The sequence below is a fragment of the Nomascus leucogenys genome, chromosome 18, assembly GCF_006542625.1.
Source record: "Nomascus leucogenys isolate Asia chromosome 18, Asia_NLE_v1, whole genome shotgun sequence".
NCBI lineage: Eukaryota > Metazoa > Chordata > Mammalia > Primates > Hylobatidae > Nomascus > Nomascus leucogenys.
This window is the reverse complement of record NC_044398.1, coordinates 94,291,747-94,311,761: the sequence shown is the minus strand read 5'-3', so window position 1 is coordinate 94,311,761 and position 20,015 is coordinate 94,291,747. Positions and strand designations below refer to the sequence as shown.

Sequence of the window (20,015 nt, the reverse complement as noted above, 5' to 3'; positions counted from 1 at the left end):
GCTGAGAGGTAGTGGAGGTGTGCAGAGCGGTAGCCTCAATGATAGATGTGGAAGATACTGTAGCATAGCCTGCCTTTGCTGGTGAGTGGCGATTAGGCCTGGTGGAACTGCCATCAATAAACCAAGTGTGATGAGGGTGAGAAACAGGGAAGAAGGAAATGTGGGGAAATGGGGTGAACGTCAGGTGGATCAGAGAGATGCAGTCATGAGGGTCAGGTGTGCTATCCGGAATAGTGTGGGAGGCCGGATTGAAGTCCCGGCCAGGAACAATGATTGTGGGAGACTCAACAAAGAGTGAGTACAGCTGAAGGAGCTGGGGAGCAGAAAGTATATGCGTCAGGTGTGAGGAAGAAAATAGATTTTGGAAATTATGAGAGCTGTAGAGAGTGAGTTGAGCATAGTTTGTGATTTCGAGGGCCTCTAAGAGTATTAAAGCAGCGGCAGCCGCTGCACGCAGACATGAGGGCTAGGCTAAAACAGTTAAGGTCAAGTTGTTTAGACAGAAAGGCTACAGGGTGTGGTCCTGGCTCTTGTGTAAGAATTCTGACCACGCTAACCATGCCTAGGAAGGAAAGGAGTTGTTTTGTAGAAGGTGCTGGGGTTTGAGAGATCAGTCGGACATGATTGGCAGGGAGAGCACGTGTGTTTTTATGAGAATTAGGCCGAGATGGGTAACAGATGAGGATGAAATTTGGGCTTGACTGAAGTAGTGGGGTCTGTCTGTAAAGCTTGGCGGCAGTACAGCCCAGGTAACTTGCTGAGCTTGATGGGTGTCAGGGTCAATCCAAGTGAAAGCGAAGAGAGGCTGGGATGAAGGGTGCAAAGGAATAGTAAAGAAAGCGTGTTTGAGATCTAGAACAGAATAATGGGTTGTAGAGGGAGGTATTGAGGATAGGAGAGTATATGGGTTTGGTACCATGGGGTGGATAGGCAAAACAATTTGGTTGATAAGGCGCAGATCCTGAACTGACTTATAAGGCATGCCTGGTTTTAGGACAGGTAAAATGGGGGAATTGTAAGGAGAGTTTATAGGGTTTAAAAGGCCATGCTGTATCAGGTGAGTGATAACAGGATTTAATCTTTTTAAAGCGTGCTGCAGGATATTGGTGTTGAGTGGGGTAAGGGTGATTAGGTTTTTTTTTTTTTTTTTTGAGACGGAGTCTCGCTCTGTCGCCCAGGCTGGAGTGCAGTGGCGCAATCTCGGCTCACTGCAAGCTCCGCCTCCCGGGTTCACGCCATTCTCCTGCCTCAGCCTCTCCGAGTAGCTGGGACTACAGGCGTCCGCCACCACGCCCGGCTAATTTTTTTGTATTTTTAATAGAGACGGGGTTTCACCGTGGTCTCGATCTCCTGACCTCGTGATCCGCCCGCCTCGGCCTCCCAAAGTGCTGGGATTATAAGCGTGAGCCACCGCGCCCGGCCGGGTGATTAGGTTTTAATGAGATGGTAAGGGGTGCATGATCGGTCACCAAGGAGGGAGTAGAGGTATCATATACTTGTGGGTTAAGGTGGAGGGATGAAAGAGGAGGATGTGAAGGAGGCTTTGAACTGGGGGAAAAGATGGCAATGAGGTGTGGCTGTAGCCCAGGAATAGTCAGAGAAGCACATAATTTAGTTAAAGTGTCTCTGCCTAATAAGGGAACTGGGCAGGTGGGGATACTAAAAAGGAGTGCTTAAAAGAGTATTGTCTAAGTTGGCACCAGAGTTGGGGAGTTTTAAGAGGTTTAGAAGCCTGGCCGTCAGTACCTACAACAGTTATGGAGGCAAAGGAAACAGGTCCTTGAAAAGAAGGTAATGTGGAGTGGGTAGCCTCCGTATTGATTAAGAAGGGGACGGACTTACCCTCCACTGTGAGAGTTACCCAGAGCGTCTGTGATGGTCCTGTAGGCTTCCGAGGCGATTGGGCGGTGTCAGTCTTCAGCTGCTAAGCCGAGAAGATCTGGGAAGGAGTCAGTCAGAGAGCCTTGGGCCAGAGTCCCAGGGGCTCTGGGAGTGGCTGCCAGGTGAGTTGAACAGTCCGATTTTCACTGGGGTCCCACACGGATGGGACGCGGCTTAGGAGGAATCCCGGGCTGCGGGTATTCCCTGGCCTGGTGGCCAGATTTCTGGCACTTGTAGCAAGCTCCTGGGGAGGCAGGCGTGGAGGAACGCCTGGCCGCTGCACTTCAGGCGTTTGGAAGTTCTTGTGTGCTGGAGATGTGGCTGGGGTTTGTCTCACAGTGGAAGCAAGGAATTGCAACTTTTTTCTATTGTTGTACACCTTGAAGGTGAGGTTAATTAAGTCCTGTTGTGGGGTTTGAGGGCCAGATTCTAATTTTTGGAGTTTTATTTAATGTCAGGAGCAGATTGGGTAATAAAATGTATTTTGAGAATAAGACAGCCTTTTGACCTTTCAGGGTCTAGGGCTGTAAAGCGTCTCAGGGTTGCTGCCAAAGGAGTCGTGAACTGGGCTGCATTTTTTATATTTGATGAAAAAGAGTCGAAACGCTAACTGATTTGGGAGAGGTCAGATAAAGAAAAAGGAGTATTAACCTTGACTATGCCTTTAGCTTCAGCCACCTTTTCAAAAGGAAATTGCTGGGCAGGTGGGGGACGGCTACTCGCGGAACGAAACTGTAAGCCGGCCCAGGTGTGAGGAGGGGAGGTGATAAAAGGATTATAGGGTGGAGAAGCAGAGGCTGAGGAAGAATTGGGACCTAGCTTGGCCTGGCGAGGAGGGGAGATGTCAGATGGGTCTGTAGAAAAGGAAGATTAGAAAGACTCGGTGATGCTTGGGGTTGGGACTGAGGGGACGGGGGGAGGGAAAGGAGGAAGATTTGGGACAAGTTGCATTGGGCACAGAGACTAGAAAGGCACCAGTGTGTAAAAGAATGCCTGGACGTCAGGCACCTCAGACTGTTTACCTATTTTACGACAAGAATTATTTAGATCTTGCAGGATGGAAAAATTGAAAGTGCAGTTTTCTGGCTATTTGGGACTACTGTCGAGTTTGTATTGGGGTCAAGCAGCATTGCAGAAGAAAATAAGGCATTTAGGTTTTAGGTCAGGTGTGAGTTGAAGAGGTTTTAAGTTTTTGAGAACACAGGCTAAGGGAGAAGAAGGAGAAATGGAGGGTGGAAGGTTGCCTATAGTGAAGGAGGCAAGTTTAAAGAAAAGGGAGAGTAGAGACACGGAGGGAAGTGGTTCGGGGATTATTACTCTCCAGAAAAGCGGGAAAGGGGTTAGGGCACAGAGATACGAGGTCAGGGCGTGGAAATAAGGGATCAGGGCGCAGAGATATAAGAGGTTGGGGCATGGAAATAAGGGATGGGGTGCAGAGATATAAGAGGTCGGGGCACGGAAATAAGGGATCAGGGAGCAGAGATAGGAGGTTGGGGTACTTACCCCTTCCCCAGAAAAGCGAGACTTGCCACTAAGGGTGAAGGACCAAGGCAGGCATCCCTGCGTGGTCTGACACCTCTGAAACGTGGGTGAATAATCAGAGAGGCGTCCCTGCAATGATTAAACACCAAGGGAAGGCTGCCTTCCAAGTCCGTGACCGGCCTCGGAGTTTTGGGTCCATGGATAAAACGTGTCTCCTTTGTCTCTACCAGAAAATGAAAGGAATTGAAATTAAGGGAGAGATTGAAGAGTGGAAGGAGAAAGTGGTTGAGGGATAGTGAGAGAGGTTTGAAAAGAGAGTAAGAAGAGGCCGCTTACCCAATTTAAAATTGGTGAGGTGTTCCTTGGGCTGGTGGGTCTGAGGACCTGAGGTCGTAGGTGGATCTTTTTCACGGAGCAAAGAACAGGAGGATGGGGGATTGATCTCCCAAGGGAGGTCCCCCGATCCGAGTCACGGCACCAAATTTCATGCGTGTCCGTGTGAAGAGACCACCAAACAGGCTTTGTGTGAGCGACATGGCTGTTCATTTCACCTGGGTGCAGGCGGCCTGAGTCCAAAAAGAGTCAGTGAAGGGAGACAGGGGTGGGGCCGTTTTATAAGATTTGGGCAGGTAAAGGAAAGTTACAGTCAAAGGGGGTTTGTTCTCTGGTGCGCAGGAGTGGGGGTCGCGAGATGCTCAGTGGGAGAGCTTTTTGAGCCTGGATAAAGACTTTCACAAGGTAATGTCATCACTTAAGGCCAGGACCGGCCATTTACAGTTCTTTTGTGGTGGAATGTCATCAGTTAAGGCGGGGCAGGGCATTTTCACTTCTTTTGTGATTCTTCATTTACTTCAGGCCATCTGGGCATATATGTGCAAGTCACAGGGGATGCGATGGCTTGGCTTGGGCTCAGAGGCCTGACACTTACCACAATCTGTGAGGCCCGCTGTGGCCTGGCCCCAGCCCCTGCCCATCCTCCCTCTTCAGCCTCTTCTCTGATGGCCACATGGCCTGTGCCCACACTTCCCTCAGATGCCAGCGTTCCCTCACCCTCCAGGCCTGGCAGCCCTTCTGTCCCTTCGCTCAACAAGGCGCCCAAGAGCTGTCTGTTCATGACTGGTCTCCCCGACCAGACCACAGGCTCCCAAGGCAGCTGTGATGTCGTTTTGGTTTGCGCTGTATGCCTAGCTGCTAAAGCAATGCCTGGCAGGTGGTAGGTGTTGTAGAAAGGTGTGTTGTGTTAATGTGTGAATACTGTCTCCCCTCCTCAGTCACTGAGGCGGGGAGGATGTTTGGCTCTTCTGAGGCATGTGAGAGTTGGTTGTGCCTTTGGTTTTTTGTTTGTTTTTTTTTCTTTTGAGTCTTGCTCTGTTGCCCAGGCTGAAGTACAGTGGTCTGTTCTTGGCTCATTGCATCCTCCACCTCCCAGGTTCAAGTGATTCTCCTGCCAAGCAGCTGGGATTACAGGTGTGCACCACCACGCCCAGCTAGGTTGTGCCTTTGTTAGGTTCTCTGTGACTTTTACCCACCATGCCATTCCTGAAAGAAATTTTTTTTTTTTTAATTATAAGAATTACTAGAACTAGCTTGGCGCTGTTGCACACAGTGTTTGTCTCAGCTACTCGAGAGGCTGAGGCACGAGGTTCGCTCGAGCCCAGCCTGGGCAACATGGCAAGACCCTATGTTTGAAGGAAAAAAAAGGCAAAATCAGAATTACCAGAACTGATTTCACATGTGTAGGTAGCAGATAGTGGCCATGAAATTCAGGTCTGTCTGAAGGCCCCCAGGCCTGGTACAAAACTGTGTAAGGCCAGTGCAAGGCCCTGACAGGTTCCCGAGTGGCTGGACTGGAAGAGATGCCAAGTTCATGGCCTCCTAGCCTGACTCCACCCAGCACTCCCTGGGTCCAGGGACGTTCCCTCCTGAAGCCTGAAATTAACCTCCACCTGAGGAAGCCATCTGCCTGGGGGTAGGTGCTTATAAAAATGAAAACATTCATTTCCAGAGGCAATTAATGCTTTTAAAGGATGTCAGATTTTTGGTACAAAATCATGGTTTCCATGTTGGCTTCATGCTCGGTGCTTTATGAGAAAAATCCCTTTTCTCTGTGGTTGTGTTCATTGTATTGTAAACCAATCATAGATTATGTTAACGTTTTGAGTTAGAGTGTTTATCCAATTTTATGAGGGAAATAAAGGAATTCCACGAGAAAAACGGGGGCTTTCCTGCAGGGCTCGGGGTTGCGGGAGCGGCAGGTAACCTGATTCATTAACATGAGCCCAGTGGGATTGGTGGGGGTGATGGGGACACAGATTGGAGCACTCGACTCAGGCACAGGACCCCAGCAGAACATGCCCAGGTCCTCCTAGACATGGGCCCTTGCAGACTTTGTTAGGCCTCAGTTTTCTCATCTTACCAAGGTGTGACCCCAACCATCATCTCCTGAACTTCTGGCCACAGAGCTCTGGGCAGGCTTCCATAATGACCCCATTTTGGAGACGGGGAGTTGCCGCAGCCACACTGCTGCTCCGTGGTAGAACCAGCATCTGACTGAGGCCACCTGCTCCAGAGACCCTGCTCTTAGCCAGCAGCTCAGACCCCGGTCACGTGGGGCCATTTATTTATTTATTTAAGATAAGAGTCTCCCTTTGTCGCCCAGGCTAGAGTGCAGTGGCGCGATCTCGGCTTACTGCAACCTCTACCTCCTGAGTTCAAGCAGTTCTCCTGCCTCAGCCTCCAGAGCAGCTGGGATTTCAGACGTGCGCCACCACGCCCAGCTAATTTTTGTATTTTAAGTAGAAATGGAGTTTTGCCATGTTGGCCAGGCTGGTCTGGAACTCTTGACCTCAAGTGATCCACCCTTAGCCTCCCAAAGTGCTGGGATTACAGATATGAGCCACCACGCCCGGCCCACATGGGGCCGTTTAAATTAAAATCAAATCAACTGAGTTCCTCCATTGCATTGGCCACATCTCAAGTGTGCAGAGTGACACATGGCCAGTGGCTGCCGTCAGCGCTTATGTCGCCACGTCCCTCATCACAGGAAGATCCCTGGCAGCCCTGCTCCCGGCCCTCTGCTCTCCTGACGCTCCCTTGTGACTTGTTAGAAAAGCGTGGGCACAGCTTTAAAAAACTGATGGCTGTGAGAATACTGTCACTCGCTGATGCCTTCTGTATAGAAAAATAAGCCTTAGACAGATCTTCGCAAGAACGTCGTGATGTCTCTCATAGGCATAATTACATGTTCCAAGCCAAATTGCAGCTCAAGAGAAGGTTATAAATCTCTTCTTAATAACAATTGTACTCATGTTCCTCTCCTGGAAACTAAGAGGGAGGTAGCTGAAGAAATTCTCCCTGCCCAGTTAAATCTTGTTTTTTAGGTATTTTGGGCTCCAGGGTCACATCAGCAATGGCCTGGGACAAACGAGGGGGAGCCTTCATCTGTACTTCGTGTCTTTCCAGGGTGGCAATGACCATGAGATCTTCACAGACCCCAGAACCATGGGCTACTCTGTGACAGCGCCTGAGGACACGCGCAGGATCTGTGAAGTGCTGTTCTCCTAACTGGGGAGCAGGAGGGGCGGGGTCCCGGCTGACAAGCCAGCATGGGGCATTCGGTGGCCAGAGCCAAGGGTCCTCCCACATGTGCTCACTCACCTGCAGCCCAGGCAGGCTCTGCGTGCTATGCCAGGGACATGCAGTCTGGACCTCTACCCCCAGTGCCAGAAACTTCCAGAAGGAAGGAGAAAACTCTTACCAACAATGGCTCAGAGGAATGCTTCCCACAATAGGTCTCCCACACCCACCCCCAGCCCCCTAGTCTAATACCCACCCCAATACGTGCAATCATGTAGTTTTGGCGGAAATTTCCCCCTCATTCTAGGATGATACAGAAAGAAAAATGTGCCTGGAACCTCCCTCTTGGTGGGTCTGTGGAAATGTCAGCGGTTTTTTAATGGACCCCCGCATCAATACCAAAAATGGCGGTTTGGTAATGAGAAACAAGGACAGGCCATCTGCAGTGACCCAGCCCAGGACGAAGTTCACAAACACCTCCTGGAACGAAGCTCCCGCCTGCATGTCACCTTGATGGGGACTGTGAGTCAGGCAGTGTGATGCCCAGTGACTAGACACACTCTGTGTTTTCCCATGTTTGAGGCTGAGGCCTGCTGGACAGATGGCTGGCAAAGTGGGAGCAGACCCCAGGGAGTTTGCACCTCAGCTGGGCCGGATTTGGACCGGCTCTGTATTCACTACACTCGGGATAGCCTGGCTGCTTCTCTGTCTCCGAGACCGGAGGCAGTGGGAACCAACAGCCAGGCTGGAGAGTTGGCGCTGGCAAAACAGTCCTTCCCCTGGGGCCAGTTCTCACCCAGGTCCAGAGAAACCAACGTGGGATGTCAGACTTTACCAAAAAGGACTTTCTGGTTGCCCCTGGCTGGCTTCCTAGAGGCGTTCGCCTCTAGTTTCTCAGGGATGGAGCGAGAGCCCGGCCAGAGAACAGTAAAAGGAGCTGCTCTCCTCTCTGCACTCACCCAGGCCTTCACCCAGACTTTACCCCTGAAGGGGCTGGGTGCAGCTGCAGCTAGGTCTGCGTCCCTCACTCTCCATCTTCTGCACGTTCTTTGTGAAACTGGAAGGATCCCGGGTCTCAGCCAGAACACGGTGGAAGAGAACTTTCCTAGGAAACGGTTCATGTGTCACTTTTCAGGATGTGGAAACGCTGTGACCCATACACCATCTATTGCTTGGTGCTGGGGCTGTGTGGCCTCTACTGGGCACTTGCCGACCTGAGTCTGGGGCCAGGGGGGCCCAGGCTGCCCTGCACTCCTGCCTCCCAGCCCACAGCCAGGTGCTTTCATCACAGCTAAATCTGGTTCCCTCCAAACCTCCCAGCCACTCAGGCTTGTAACTGTCCAAGCCCCAGTTCCAGTGGGGTGAAAGCAGCCAGCTCCTCATCTCAGTGACTCACAGGACACAGCCATCCAGTGGCATCTTTCCTTGTTGAATGATACTGTAAGGACCTTCCAAAATGAAAAATAGCACATTAAAGTGATTTTATTGTTTCCTGTTTCTCATTCTGATTCATTTTTCCTCCTATGTTCCCAGATTCTGGAACAGAACCCTAGCCCTTCCAGATCTGAGAGCCACTTTTTGTTTGCTCTGGATTTCTGTCACGTTGGGGGCCCCGCCCTCTGCGGAGTTGCATGTTGCTGTTTCTGATGCACAGACCTCCCCCGCTGCTTTTCTGCCCATTGGGTCGCGATCTGCCATTCTTTACAAGTTTCCTTAACATATTGCGTCAAAGAGAGACAACTGAGTCTTAAACTTGTTTTAACCGGAGATGGAGGGTCGCTGCTGTGTCACCGCCTGCACAGGGCTGCCCTCAGGTGAGTACCCCGAGTCCGCTAGGCTGAGTGCTGATGCGCGGAGGCCTGGGCCGTCCCTGCCCCAGTTCCCATGGTGGCTGCTTCAGACCCTCCCCAGGCCCCTCGAGCCCCTCATGCACTGTCTGCTGCCTCCGTTCTGCAGTCAGAATTGACACTCCCCTCCCACCTCAAAACGGCTTTGAACTCCCCTTCCTTTCCCCTTTCCTTCCACCTTCTTTGTCATCACATTGCATCCCAGGCCAGCTTCCTGGGGCTTACTCCAAGGGCATCGGCTTGCCCCGCACTGTGGTGGGATGTAAAGTGATAACAGCTAAACGACGCATGCGCAGCGTGTCCTGGTGCCGCCTTTCATGCGCGTCCGTGTGAAGAGACCACCAAACAGGCTTTGTGTGAGCAGTAAAGCTTTTAATCACCTGGGTGCAGGCGGGCTGAGTCCAAAAAGAGTCAGCGAAGGGAGATAGGGGTGGGGCTGTTTTATAAGATTTGGGCAGGTAAAGGAAAATTACAGTCAAAGGGGGTTTGTTCTCTGGTGCGCAGGAGTGGGGGTCAAAAGGTGCTCAGTGGGGGAGCTTTTTGAGCCAGGATGAGGCAGGAAAAAGACTTTCACAAGGTAATGTCATCCCTTAAGGCAAGGACCGGCCATTTACAGTTCTTTTGTGGTGGAATGTCATCAGTTAAGGCGGGGCAGGGCATTTTCACTTCTTTTGTGATTCTTCAGTTACTTCAGGCCATCTGGGTGTATACATGCAAGTCACAGGGGATGCGCTGGCTTGGCTTGGGCTCAGAGGCGTGACATTCCTGCCTTCTTATATTAATAAGAAAAATAAAATAGTGTTGAAGTGTGGAGGCGGCGAAAATTTTTGGGGGGTGGTATGGAGAGAGAGATGGGCAGTGTTTCTCAGGGCTGCCTCGAGCGGGATTAGGGGCGGTGTGGGAACCTAGAGTGGGAGAGATTAAGCTGAAGGACGATTTTGTGGTAAGGGGTGATATTGTTGGGTTGTTAGAAGAAATATTTGTCGTGTAGAATTATTGGTGATGGCCTGGATACGGTTTTGTATGAATTGAAAAACTAAATGGAATAAGAGAAGGAGAAAAACACCATCCTGGCTAACACAGTGAAACCCCGTCTCTACTAAAAATACAAAATATTAGCCGGACGAGGTGGCAGGCGCCTGTAGGCCCAGCTACTCGGGAGGCTGAGGCAGGAGCATGGCATGAACCCGGCGGGGAGGGGGGGAGGGGGGCGGAGCCTGCAGTGAGCCGAGATCACGCCACTGCAGTCCAGCCTGGGCGATAGCGAGACTGTCTCAAAAAAAAAAAAAAAAAAAAGAAGGAGAAAAACAGGTATAAAAGGTCTAAGAATTGGGAGGACCCAGGACATCTGATTAGAGAGTGCCTAAGGAGATTCAGCATAGTCCTGCCAGCAAAGATTATTTATTTACTTCAAGAGTTAAGAGTGGCAGTTTGGGGATAGCACCAGGAGATATCAGCTGTGATGGCTTGGAGAAACAGTGTAAACTGGCAGTGTAAACAAGAGCAGGGCATATATGAGTAGTTGAGAACAGTGAATAGGAGTATGACTAGACAGAAGATAGTAGGGATGACAAGTTTTTTGGGGCACGGTCTAAGTTGGTCCAGTGTCTGGAAAGAGACTGGGGCCTAATAAAAAGGAGCGTCTATACAGGAGCTCAAATGGGCTGTACCTTGTAGCATTCTGAGGACAGGTCTGACTTCTGAGAAAGCAAAGTCGTAAAAGTATTGTCCAGTCCTTTTTAAGTTGGTGGCTGAGCTTGGTGAGGTGTGTTTTTAAAATACCTTTAGTCCGTTCTACTTTTCCTGAAGACGGAGGACTGTAAGGGATATAAAGGTTTCACTGAATACTAAGAGCCTGAAAAACTGTTTGGCTGATTTGACTAATAAAGGCTGCTCTGTTATCAGACTGTATAGAGGTGGGAAGGCTAAACTGAGGAATTGTGTCTGACAGAAGGGAAGAAATGACTGCGGTGGCCTTCTCAGACCCTGTAGGAAAGGCCTGTACCTATCCAGTGAAAGTGTCTACCTGGACTAAGAGGTATTTTAGTTTTCTGACTCGGGGCATGTTGAGTAAAGCTAATTTGCCAGTCCTGGGTGGGGGCAAATCCTCGAGCTTGATGTGTAGGGAAGGGAGGGGGCCTGAATAATCCCTGAGGAGTAGTAGAATAGCAGATGGAACACTGAGAAGTTATTTCCTTGAGGATAGATTTCCACGATGGAAAGAAAATGAGAGGTTCTAAGAGGCGGGCTAGTGGCTTGTACCATAGCATAGCCTGCCTTTGCTGGTGTGTGGCGATTAGGCCTGGTGGAACTGCCATCAATAAATCAAGCGTGATCAGGGTGAGGAACAAGAAAGAAGGAAATATGGGGAAATGGGGTGAATGTCAGGTGGATCAGAGAGATACAGTCATGGGGGTCAGGTGTGGTATCAGGAATAATGTGGGAGGTCGGATTGAAGTCCGGGCCAGGAACAATGGTAATGGTGGGACTTAATGAAGAGTGAGTACAGCTGAAGGAGCCGGGGAGCAGAAAGTATATGCGTCAGGTATGAGAAATAAAATAGATTTTGGAAGTTATGAGAAATGTAGAGAGTGAGTTGAGCATAGTTTGTGATTTCGAGGGCCTCTAAAAGTATTAAAGCAGTGGCAGCCGCTGCACGCAGACATGAGGGCTAGGCTAAAACAGTAAGGTCAAGTTGTTTGGACAGAAAGGCTACAGGGTGCGGTCCTGGCTCTTGTGTAAGAATTCTGACCGCACTAACCATGCCGAGGAAGGAAAGGAGTTGTTGTTTTGTAAGGGATTGAGGTTTGGGAGATTAATCGGACACGATCAGCAGGGAAAGCACCTGTGTTTTTATGAGAATTATGCCGAGATAGGTAACAGATAAGGAAGAAATTTGGGCTTGACTGAAGTAATGGGGGCTGTCTGTGAAGCCTTGCAGCAGTACAGCCCAGGTAATTTGCTGAGCCTAATGAGTGTCAGGGTCAGTCCAAGTGAAAGCGAAGAGAGGCTGGGATTAAGGGTGCAAAGGAATAGTAAAGAAAGCATGTTTGAGAATAATGGGTTGTAGAGGGAGGTATTGAGGATAGGAGAGTATATGGGTTTGGCTCCACGGGGTGGATAGGCAAAACAATTTGGTTGATAAGGCGCAGATTCTGAACTAACTTGTAAGCTTTGTCTGGTTTTTGGACAGGTAAAATGGGGAAATTGTAAGGAGAGTTTATAGGTTTTAGAAGCCCGTGCTGTAGCAGGCAAGTGATAACAGGCTTTAATCCTTTTAAAGCGTGCTGTGGGATGGGATATTGGCATTGATCGGGGTAAGGGTGATTAGGTTTTAATGGGATGGTAATGGGCATGTGATCGGTTGCCAGGGAAGGAGTAGAGATGTCCTATAGTTGTGGGTTAAGGTAGGGGGATATGAGAGGAAGACGCAAAGGAGGCTTTGGGTTGGGGAGAAGGGCGGCAGTGAGATGTGGCTGTAGTCCAGGAATAGTCAGGGAAGCAGATAATTTAGTTAAAGTGTCTCGGCCTAATAAGGGAACTGGGCAGGTGGGGATTCTAAAAAGGAGGGCTTAAAAGAGTATTGTCTAAGTTGGCACCAGAGTTGGAGTTTTAAGAGGTTTAGAAGCCTGGCTGTCAATACCCACAACAGTTACGGAGGCAAGGGAAACAGGCCTTTGAAAAGAAGGTAATGTGGAGTGGGTAGCCTCCATATTGATTAAGAAGGGGACGGACTTACCCTCCACTGTGAGAGTTACTTAAAGCTCGGCGTCCGTGATGGTCTACGGGGCTTCCCAGGAGATCAGGCAGCGTCAGTCTTCAGCCGCTAAGCTGAGAAGATCTGGGAAGGAGTCAGAGAGCCTTGGGCCAGAGTTCCAGGGGCTTTGGGAGTAGCTGCCAGGTGAGTTGAACAGTCCGATTTCCAGTGGGGTCCCACACAGATGGGACGCGGCTTAGGAGGAATCCTGGGCTGCGGGCATTCCTTGGCCCAGTGGCGAGATTTCCAGCCCGTGTAGCAAGCTCCTGGGGGGGAGGTTCTGGAGGAACGCCTGGCTGCTGCGATTCAGGCGTTTGGAAGTTCTTGTGTGCTGGAGATGTGGCTGGAGTTTGTCTCACAGTGGAGGCAAGAAATTGCAACTTTTTTCTATTATTGTACACCTTGAAGGTGAGGTTAATTAAGTCCTGTTGTGGGGTTTGAGGGCCAGATTCTAATTTTTGGAGTTTTATTTAATGTCGGGAGCAGATTGGGTAATAAAATGTATATTGAGAATAAGACGACCTTTTAGGGTCTAGGGCTGTAAAGTGTCTCAGGGTTGCTGCCAAACAAGCCATGAACTGGGCTGGATTTTTATATTTGATGAAAAACAGCCTAAACGCTATCTGATTTGGGATAAAGAAAAAGGAGTATTAATCTTGACTGTGCCTTTAGCTCCAGCCACCTTTTTAAGAATAAATTGCTGAGCAGGTGGGGGAGGGCTAGTCGCAGAATGAAACTGTAAGCCGGACGGGGTGTGAGGAAGGGAGGTGATAAAAGGATTATAGGGTGGAGGAGGGGAGGCTGAGCAAGAATTGAGACGTAGCTCAGCCTGGCAAGGAGGGGAGAGGTCAGATGGGTCTGTAGAAAAGGAAGATTAGAAAGACTCAGTGACCCTTGGGGTTGGGATTGAGGGGACAGGGGGGAGGGAAAGAAGGAAGATTTGGGATGAGTTGCATTGGGCACAGAGACTAGGAAGGGACTGATGTGTAAAAGAATGCCTGGACGTCAGGCATCTCAGACCATTTGCCTATTTTACAACAAGATTTAGACCTTGTAGGATGGAAAAATTGAAAGTGCAGTTTTCCGGCTATTTGGAACTACTGTCTAGTTTGTATTGGGGTGAAGCGGCATTGCAGAAGAAAATAAAACACTTAGGCTGGGCGCGGTGGCTCACGCTTGTAATCCCAGCACTTTGGGAGGCCGAGGGAGGCGGATCATGAGGTCAGGAAATCGACACCACGGTGAAACCCCGTCTCTACTAAAAATACAAAAAAATTAGCTGGGTGTGGTGGCGGGCGCCTGTAGTCCCAGCTACTCGGAGAGGCTGAGGCAGGAGAATGGCGTGGGCCCGGGAGGCAGAGCTTGCAGTGAGCCGAGATCGTGCCGCTGCACTCCAGCCTGGGCAACAGAGCGAGACTCTGTCTCAAAAAAAAAAAAAGAAAAAGAAAAGAAAATGCTTAGATTTTAGGTCAGGTGAGAGTTGCAGAGGTTTTAAGTTCTTAAGAACACAGGCTGAGGGAGAAGGAGGAGGAATGGAAGGTGGAAGCTTGCCCACAGTGAAGGAGGCAAGCCCAGAGAAAAGAGTAGAGACACGGAGAAGGGGTGGGGGGTTCTTGCCCTCCAGAAAAGCAGAGAAGGGGTTGGGGCATGGAAATAAGGGATTGGGGCACAGAGATATAAGAGGTTGGGGCACGGAAATAAGGGACCGGGGCACAAAGATAAGAGGTCGGGGTGCGGAAATAAGCGATTGGGGGTTCTTGCCCCCTAGAAAAGCGGGACTTGCTGCTAAGGGTGAAGGAGAAGGGGTTGAGGGGTACTTGCCCCTCCCCCAGAAAAGTGGGACTTGCTGCTAAGGGTGAAGGGGAAGGGGTTGAGGGGTTCTTTCCCCTGCCCCAGAAAATCAGAGAAGGGGTAGAGACACGGAGAGAAGGGATTGGGGTACTTGCCCCTTCCCCAGAAAAGCAGAGAAGGGGTAGAGACAAGGAGAGAAGGGGTTGGGGTACTTGTCCCTTCCCCAGAAAAGCGGGACTTGCTGCTAAGGGTGAAGGACCAAGGCAGGCGTCCCTGCATGGTCTGACACCTCTGAAACTTGGGTGAATAATCAAAGAGGCGTCTCTGCAATGATTAAACACCAAGGGAAGGCTGTCTTCCAAGTCCGTGACTGGCGCCGGAGTTTTGGGTCCATGGATAAAACGTGTCTCCTTTGTCTCTACCAGAAAATGAAAGGAATTGAAATTAAGGGAGAGATTGAAGAGTGGAAGCAGAAAGTGGTTGAGGGATAGTGAGAGAGGTTTGAAAAGAGAGTAAGAAGAGGCCGCTTACCAGATTTAAAATTGGTGAGATGTTCCTTGGGCTGGTGGGTCTGAGGACCTGAGGTCGTAGGTGGATCTTTTTCACGAAGCAAAGAACAGGAGGATGGGGGATTGATCTCCCAAGGGAGGTCCCCCGATCCGAGTCACGGCACCAAATTTCATGCGTGTCCGTGTGAAGAGACCACCAAACAGGCTTTGTGTGAGCAATAAAGCTTTTAATCACCTGGGTGCAGGCGGGCTGAGTCCAAAAAGAGAGTCAGCTTAGGGAGCTAGGGGTGGGGCCGTTTTATAAGATTTGGGCAGGTAAAGGAAAATTACAGTCAAAGGGGGTTTGTTCTCTGGTGGGCAGGAGTGGGGGGTCGCAAGGTGCTCAGTGGGGGAGCTTTTTGAGCCAGGATAAAGACTTTCACAAAGTAATGTCATCACTTAAGGCCAGGACCGGCCATTTACAGTTCTTTTGTGGTGGAATGTCATCAGTTAAGGCGGGGCAGGACATTTTCACTTCTTTTGTGATTCTTCAGTTACTTCGGGCCATCTGGGCATATACGTGCAAGTCACAGGGGATGCAATGGCTTGACTTGGGCTCAGAGGCGTGACACCTTCCCCATGACCCCAGAGCAGCAGGTTCTGCATGTGGCAGGTAAGAGCACAGCTGCCAAGACTCCAAGCCTAGTTCTGCTGCTACAAGCTGCTGCGTGACAGGGTGAGTGCATCTTCGCCTCAGTTTGTTCCTATAGTCCTTACTGTGTAGGGAATTTAAAGCACTTTGAACAGTGAGTGTGAGCCATTACTAAAGTAATACCCCTCCCCAACCCACAACCCTATAAGGCAGGGACAGTCAGTCCCTCTCTCTGCCTTAGGGGGTTGGTAGGATCACAAGAAATTTAAACACAGTAGGTAAGTTCTGAGCCAGGGCAAGGCACAGAGGTTGCACCCAGGCCAGCCTAGCACTGTTGAAAGTTACCATCCCCAGCACTACAGAAGCTGACCCTGAACTGAAGGTCACCCAGGGCTTAAACCTCAGGGAAAAGGCCTGCGTTGAACCCGAGCAGCCGGTGAGTGCAGGGCAGGCCTCTGGTTCCCTGGGGGGAGAGGCTAGCCAGGAAGTTGAGCTTGAACCTCATCCCGAGGGAGAGGCGTGGCGCATGCTCATGATCTGTCCGGGAAGGTCTCTCCAGCTACTGGAAGGGGAGTGCCCATAGGGGCCAGGAGAAGAACCAGTTGGGCAGTTGGGCAGATGTTGCAGTAGTCCGGACATATCCAGGCATACATGGCTTTGAATCACTTCCTCTCCACGGGCTGCTGCGTCCTCTCCACCCCTCCCAAGTGTTCTGGCTCTGGGCCTCAGCTGGCCACCTCAGCCCAGGCAGGCTCCTCCAACCTGAACGACAGGCACCCTCCACGCTGCTTGTCACGGCATCCCAAAGTCAAGACCTAGAACTCACTCCACCTCCACCAGAGGCTGCTTTCCCAAACGTCTTCCCAGTCCCACCTTCAGTTTTGTTTTTTGTTGTTGTTGTTGCTATTGTTGTTTTTGAGACGGAGTCACTGTTGTCGCCCAGCCTGGAGTGCAGTGGCATGATCTCAGCTCACTGCAACCTCCGCCTCCCCGGTTCAAGCAATTCTACTGCCTCAGTCTCCCGAGTAGCTGAGATTACAGGCCCCCGCCACCATGCCCAGCTAATTTTTGTCTTTTTAGTAGAGACGGGGTTTCACCATGTTGGCCAGGCTGGTCTCCAACTCCTGACCTCAAGTGATCTGCCCACCTCGGCCTCCCAAAGTGCTGAGATTACAGGCATGAGCTACCATGCCCGCTCCCCACCTTCAGCTTTTGCCAAACCCTTCCTTGTGCCACCCATGTAGTACTCTGTATAGTAAGTCAGCAAATCTTATTGTTTTGAGCTAAGTGCCTACGTTAGCCTCTCCCTAAACAGGTTTGATGGGCTGGTTTTTTCCCAATATGCTTTGGAAATCATTGTATAATATTGACAAGAAAAGTGTCCATCTCTGCACCACCCAAAATCACTGCCTCCCTTGGGAGACACCGGCCAGAGCAAAGCCTTCCCAGCAGAGCACAGCGACCCCGTAGAGTGGCCCCTGCCCGTCACTGCTGTCTTGGAAACCAAGAACAGGAGTTCTCACACCTGCCCACCTTCTGCCCTCACTCCCACTGCCCCAGCAGCAAACCCTTCCTCCCCTGTTATGGACCTTGAAAAGCTTTCTGTCCTAGTACTCTCCACCAGCCCTGGGCCCTCAAGCCTCATCTGCTTCCGGCCCGACTTCATGCCTGAAGAGCAGCAAGCTTTTTTTTTTTTTTTTTTTTTTTTTGAGTCTGGGTGTCGCTGTCAGGTGTCGCAATCACAGCTCACTGCACCCTCGACTTCCTGGGCTCCAGCAATCCTCCCACTTCAGCCTCTGGAGTAACTGGGACCATAGGCTCATGCCACCATGCCCAGCTAATTAATTGTATTTTTTTTTTTGGTAGAGACCAGGTTTCGCCATGATGCCCAGGCTGGTCTCAAACTCCTGAGCTCAAGCCATCCACCTGCCTCTAGGCCTCTCAAAACGCTGAGATTACAGGCGTGAGCCACCGTGCCCAGCCTAGCAAACATTCATCAAATGTCTATAGCAGTGGCCCAGCGCTGTGGGAGGCTGAGGCAGGAGGATGGTCTGAGTACAGGAGTTCAAGACCAACTTGGGCAATGTAGCAAGTTGCTCTCCACAAAAAATTTAAAAATTAACCAGGCATGGTGGCAAATGCCTGTAGTCCCAGCTACTCAAGTGGCTGAAGGAGGATCGCTTGGGCCCACGAGGTTAAGGCTGCAGGGCAACAAAGCAAGACCTTGTCTCAAAAACACAAACAAAAAACACCTCTATAGCAGGAATGAGCCAAGGACTGTGGACAGTGCGCCCCAAGGCCCGTCCTCTCTTCCCACAGATGATGGGGATGAAGTGTAACTCACACATCCTAAAAGCTTCAACAGGGCACTGGACGGCCGCTGACCAAGTTACTGGCATTTTCTATTGCCAGGAAGCTGCATTCTCCTTCCTGCTAAGCTTTCTCGTGCTAGAGAATGATGACTAAAGAAAAACAGATGATCCCATCTTATTCACCACCCCCTAAAAAAACAGACTGCCAAGTGGAATGTGTCAGCCTCACCTGGGGGAGACACCCTTACCTGACTTACCTAAAAAGGAAAAACTTGGTGAGCCGGACTCCACACAAACACACGCATAGCCTTGCACAAAACAAAACTTTATTGAGAGAAAGACGGCTGATGGGAGGCAAGATCTGGATTCAGGAATCCTCAATTCTAGCTCTCGTTCGGTCACCAAAAACCGCCATCCCTCCCAGAGCCTCCAGGAGTTTCCCCTTCTGTCAACTGGTATCACGTCCCTTCCAGCTCTGACATCCTGCAGTTCTAGAATACCCATTGATTGAAAGAGCTGTGGCCAAACAGGAAGGACAGAGCAAGAGCCGCTGACAAAGGACTCTGCCAAGAGAGAATCCAAAGGTCACCCCTGAATAGCAGAATGCAATCCCCCAGCTCACTGCCGGCCAGAGCCTGCCAGAGTGCCAGCACACGGGGTCACAGCAATGCCACCCATGCCAATGTGAGGACAGAGCGGGAGAGAGGCTTAGGGCAGTGAAAGGGCCCCCTCAGCTCTTGGCTTTGGAAGTGTGGACTGTACCAGTAGATGGGCCCTTGGGAAGCCACCAGGGAACAATTCAAGGCTGGAGAGAAAAAGGCCACCTTTGACCCAGCGTTAGGCAGAGGCGGGAGAGGAGGGTGAGGAACTACAAGGAGCGTCGCAGGCGAGGAAGCACTGGCCAGGACGTAACTATAGTGGGAACTGCCTTTTTCTCCACACACTTGGAATCAACGTGCGTATTTGCTGTTTTAAAACAATTCCCTTCCACCCCCTTAGGCTGAAAGGACAAACTCATCAGAGTTGAGAAGTACCTGATGAAGCTGTTCATGCTTCCAGCATCAAACGATCCTCCCTCTTTTCTGGACGTTTACTGTCTGCCCAAAAGCCAGTTTCCAAAAGGTTTGCTTCACTGTGTTGACGAGTGGATTCTTGACTACGTATAGGCCATATATTTCAAAAAATAATCCCTAGCTATTTCTACTTTTAAATCACGACTAAAGCCAAACCAAAACCACAGCAAAGATAATCTAAGGATTTGTTTACCAGAAATACCTACAAAAAAGTTTGCAGGCCGGGCGCGATGGCTCACAATTGTAATCCCAGCACTTTGAGAGGCCGAGATGGGCAGATCACCTGAGGTCAGGGGTTCAAGACCAGCGTGCCCAACATGATGAAACCTGGTCTCTACTAAAAATACAAAAATTAACCAGGTGTGGTGGTGCATGCCTGTAATCCAGCTACTCAGGAGACTGAGGCAGAATTGCCACAACCCTGGAGGCAGAGGTTGCAGTAAGCTGAGATTGGGCCATTGCACTCCAGCCTGGGTGACAGAGCGATACTCAGTCTCCCACCCCGCAAAAAAAAAGTTTGCAATGTTGGCAGCAAGGTGCAAACAGAGCTGGCTCTGGGTGAAAGCTTTAGTTACAAAAAAGAAAAAAAATCCCTAAGCATTTCTTAACACTAGTTTTAAAGAAAACCCCCTCTCCAAACATATGTTTCTCCTTCAACTTTCTTGACTTTGCCAGGCTGTCAGGATGCAAGCTACCTACTCTTTTCTGGATGGATTGGGACAAAGTTTTTAAACAAAGACTCTGCCCTCTCCACAAGCCCTTCCCACCACCCCCACCCTGCCGCCATAATGACAGGGGCTGTGAAATGGCTGTTGAGTGATGGTCACACAACCAGAAGGCAGATGAAAAGGTCAGGCTCTAAGAGGGGTTCAACCTCCCAGTACCAGCCTGCTGTGCCCAGCACTGTGGGAGTGCTGGGAGAAACTGTCTTCCCCAGACAGGCAGCTATGCCACCTCCCACTGCAAAGGCACCAAAAGGCAAAATCCATCCAATCCAAAGACCGCCACCCCCCCTGCTTTTCCCACCCGCTTCAAGCCAGCTCCCCTAGAACCAACCAAGCCAAGAATTAGAAAACTGCTTTGCCCAGGCCCAAGGAGAGGCACAAGGGGCACTTAGGTGGAAATTTGCCTTGGGGAAGTCACGCAAGGTCCATGT

The 20,015-nt window shown here is 50.4% G+C and overlaps 1 protein-coding gene across 2 annotated transcripts in view; it reads left to right on the top strand.

Moving 5' to 3' along the window:
* Positions 1–20,015, top strand: part of PMM2 (phosphomannomutase 2) — a 55,953-nt gene that overhangs the window by 35,512 nt on the left and 426 nt on the right. The window contains exon 8 of one of the 2 annotated variants that reach the window (XM_003269254.4): positions 6,826–8,436. The exons of the other annotated variant lie outside the window; for it this stretch is intronic. Coding sequence (XP_003269302.1) covers positions 6,826–6,927 — 102 coding nt within the window. The 3' untranslated portion in view covers positions 6,928–8,436. Of the gene's footprint in view, positions 1–6,825; positions 8,437–20,015 lie in introns of those variants that run through there. 2 annotated transcript variants of the gene reach the window in all.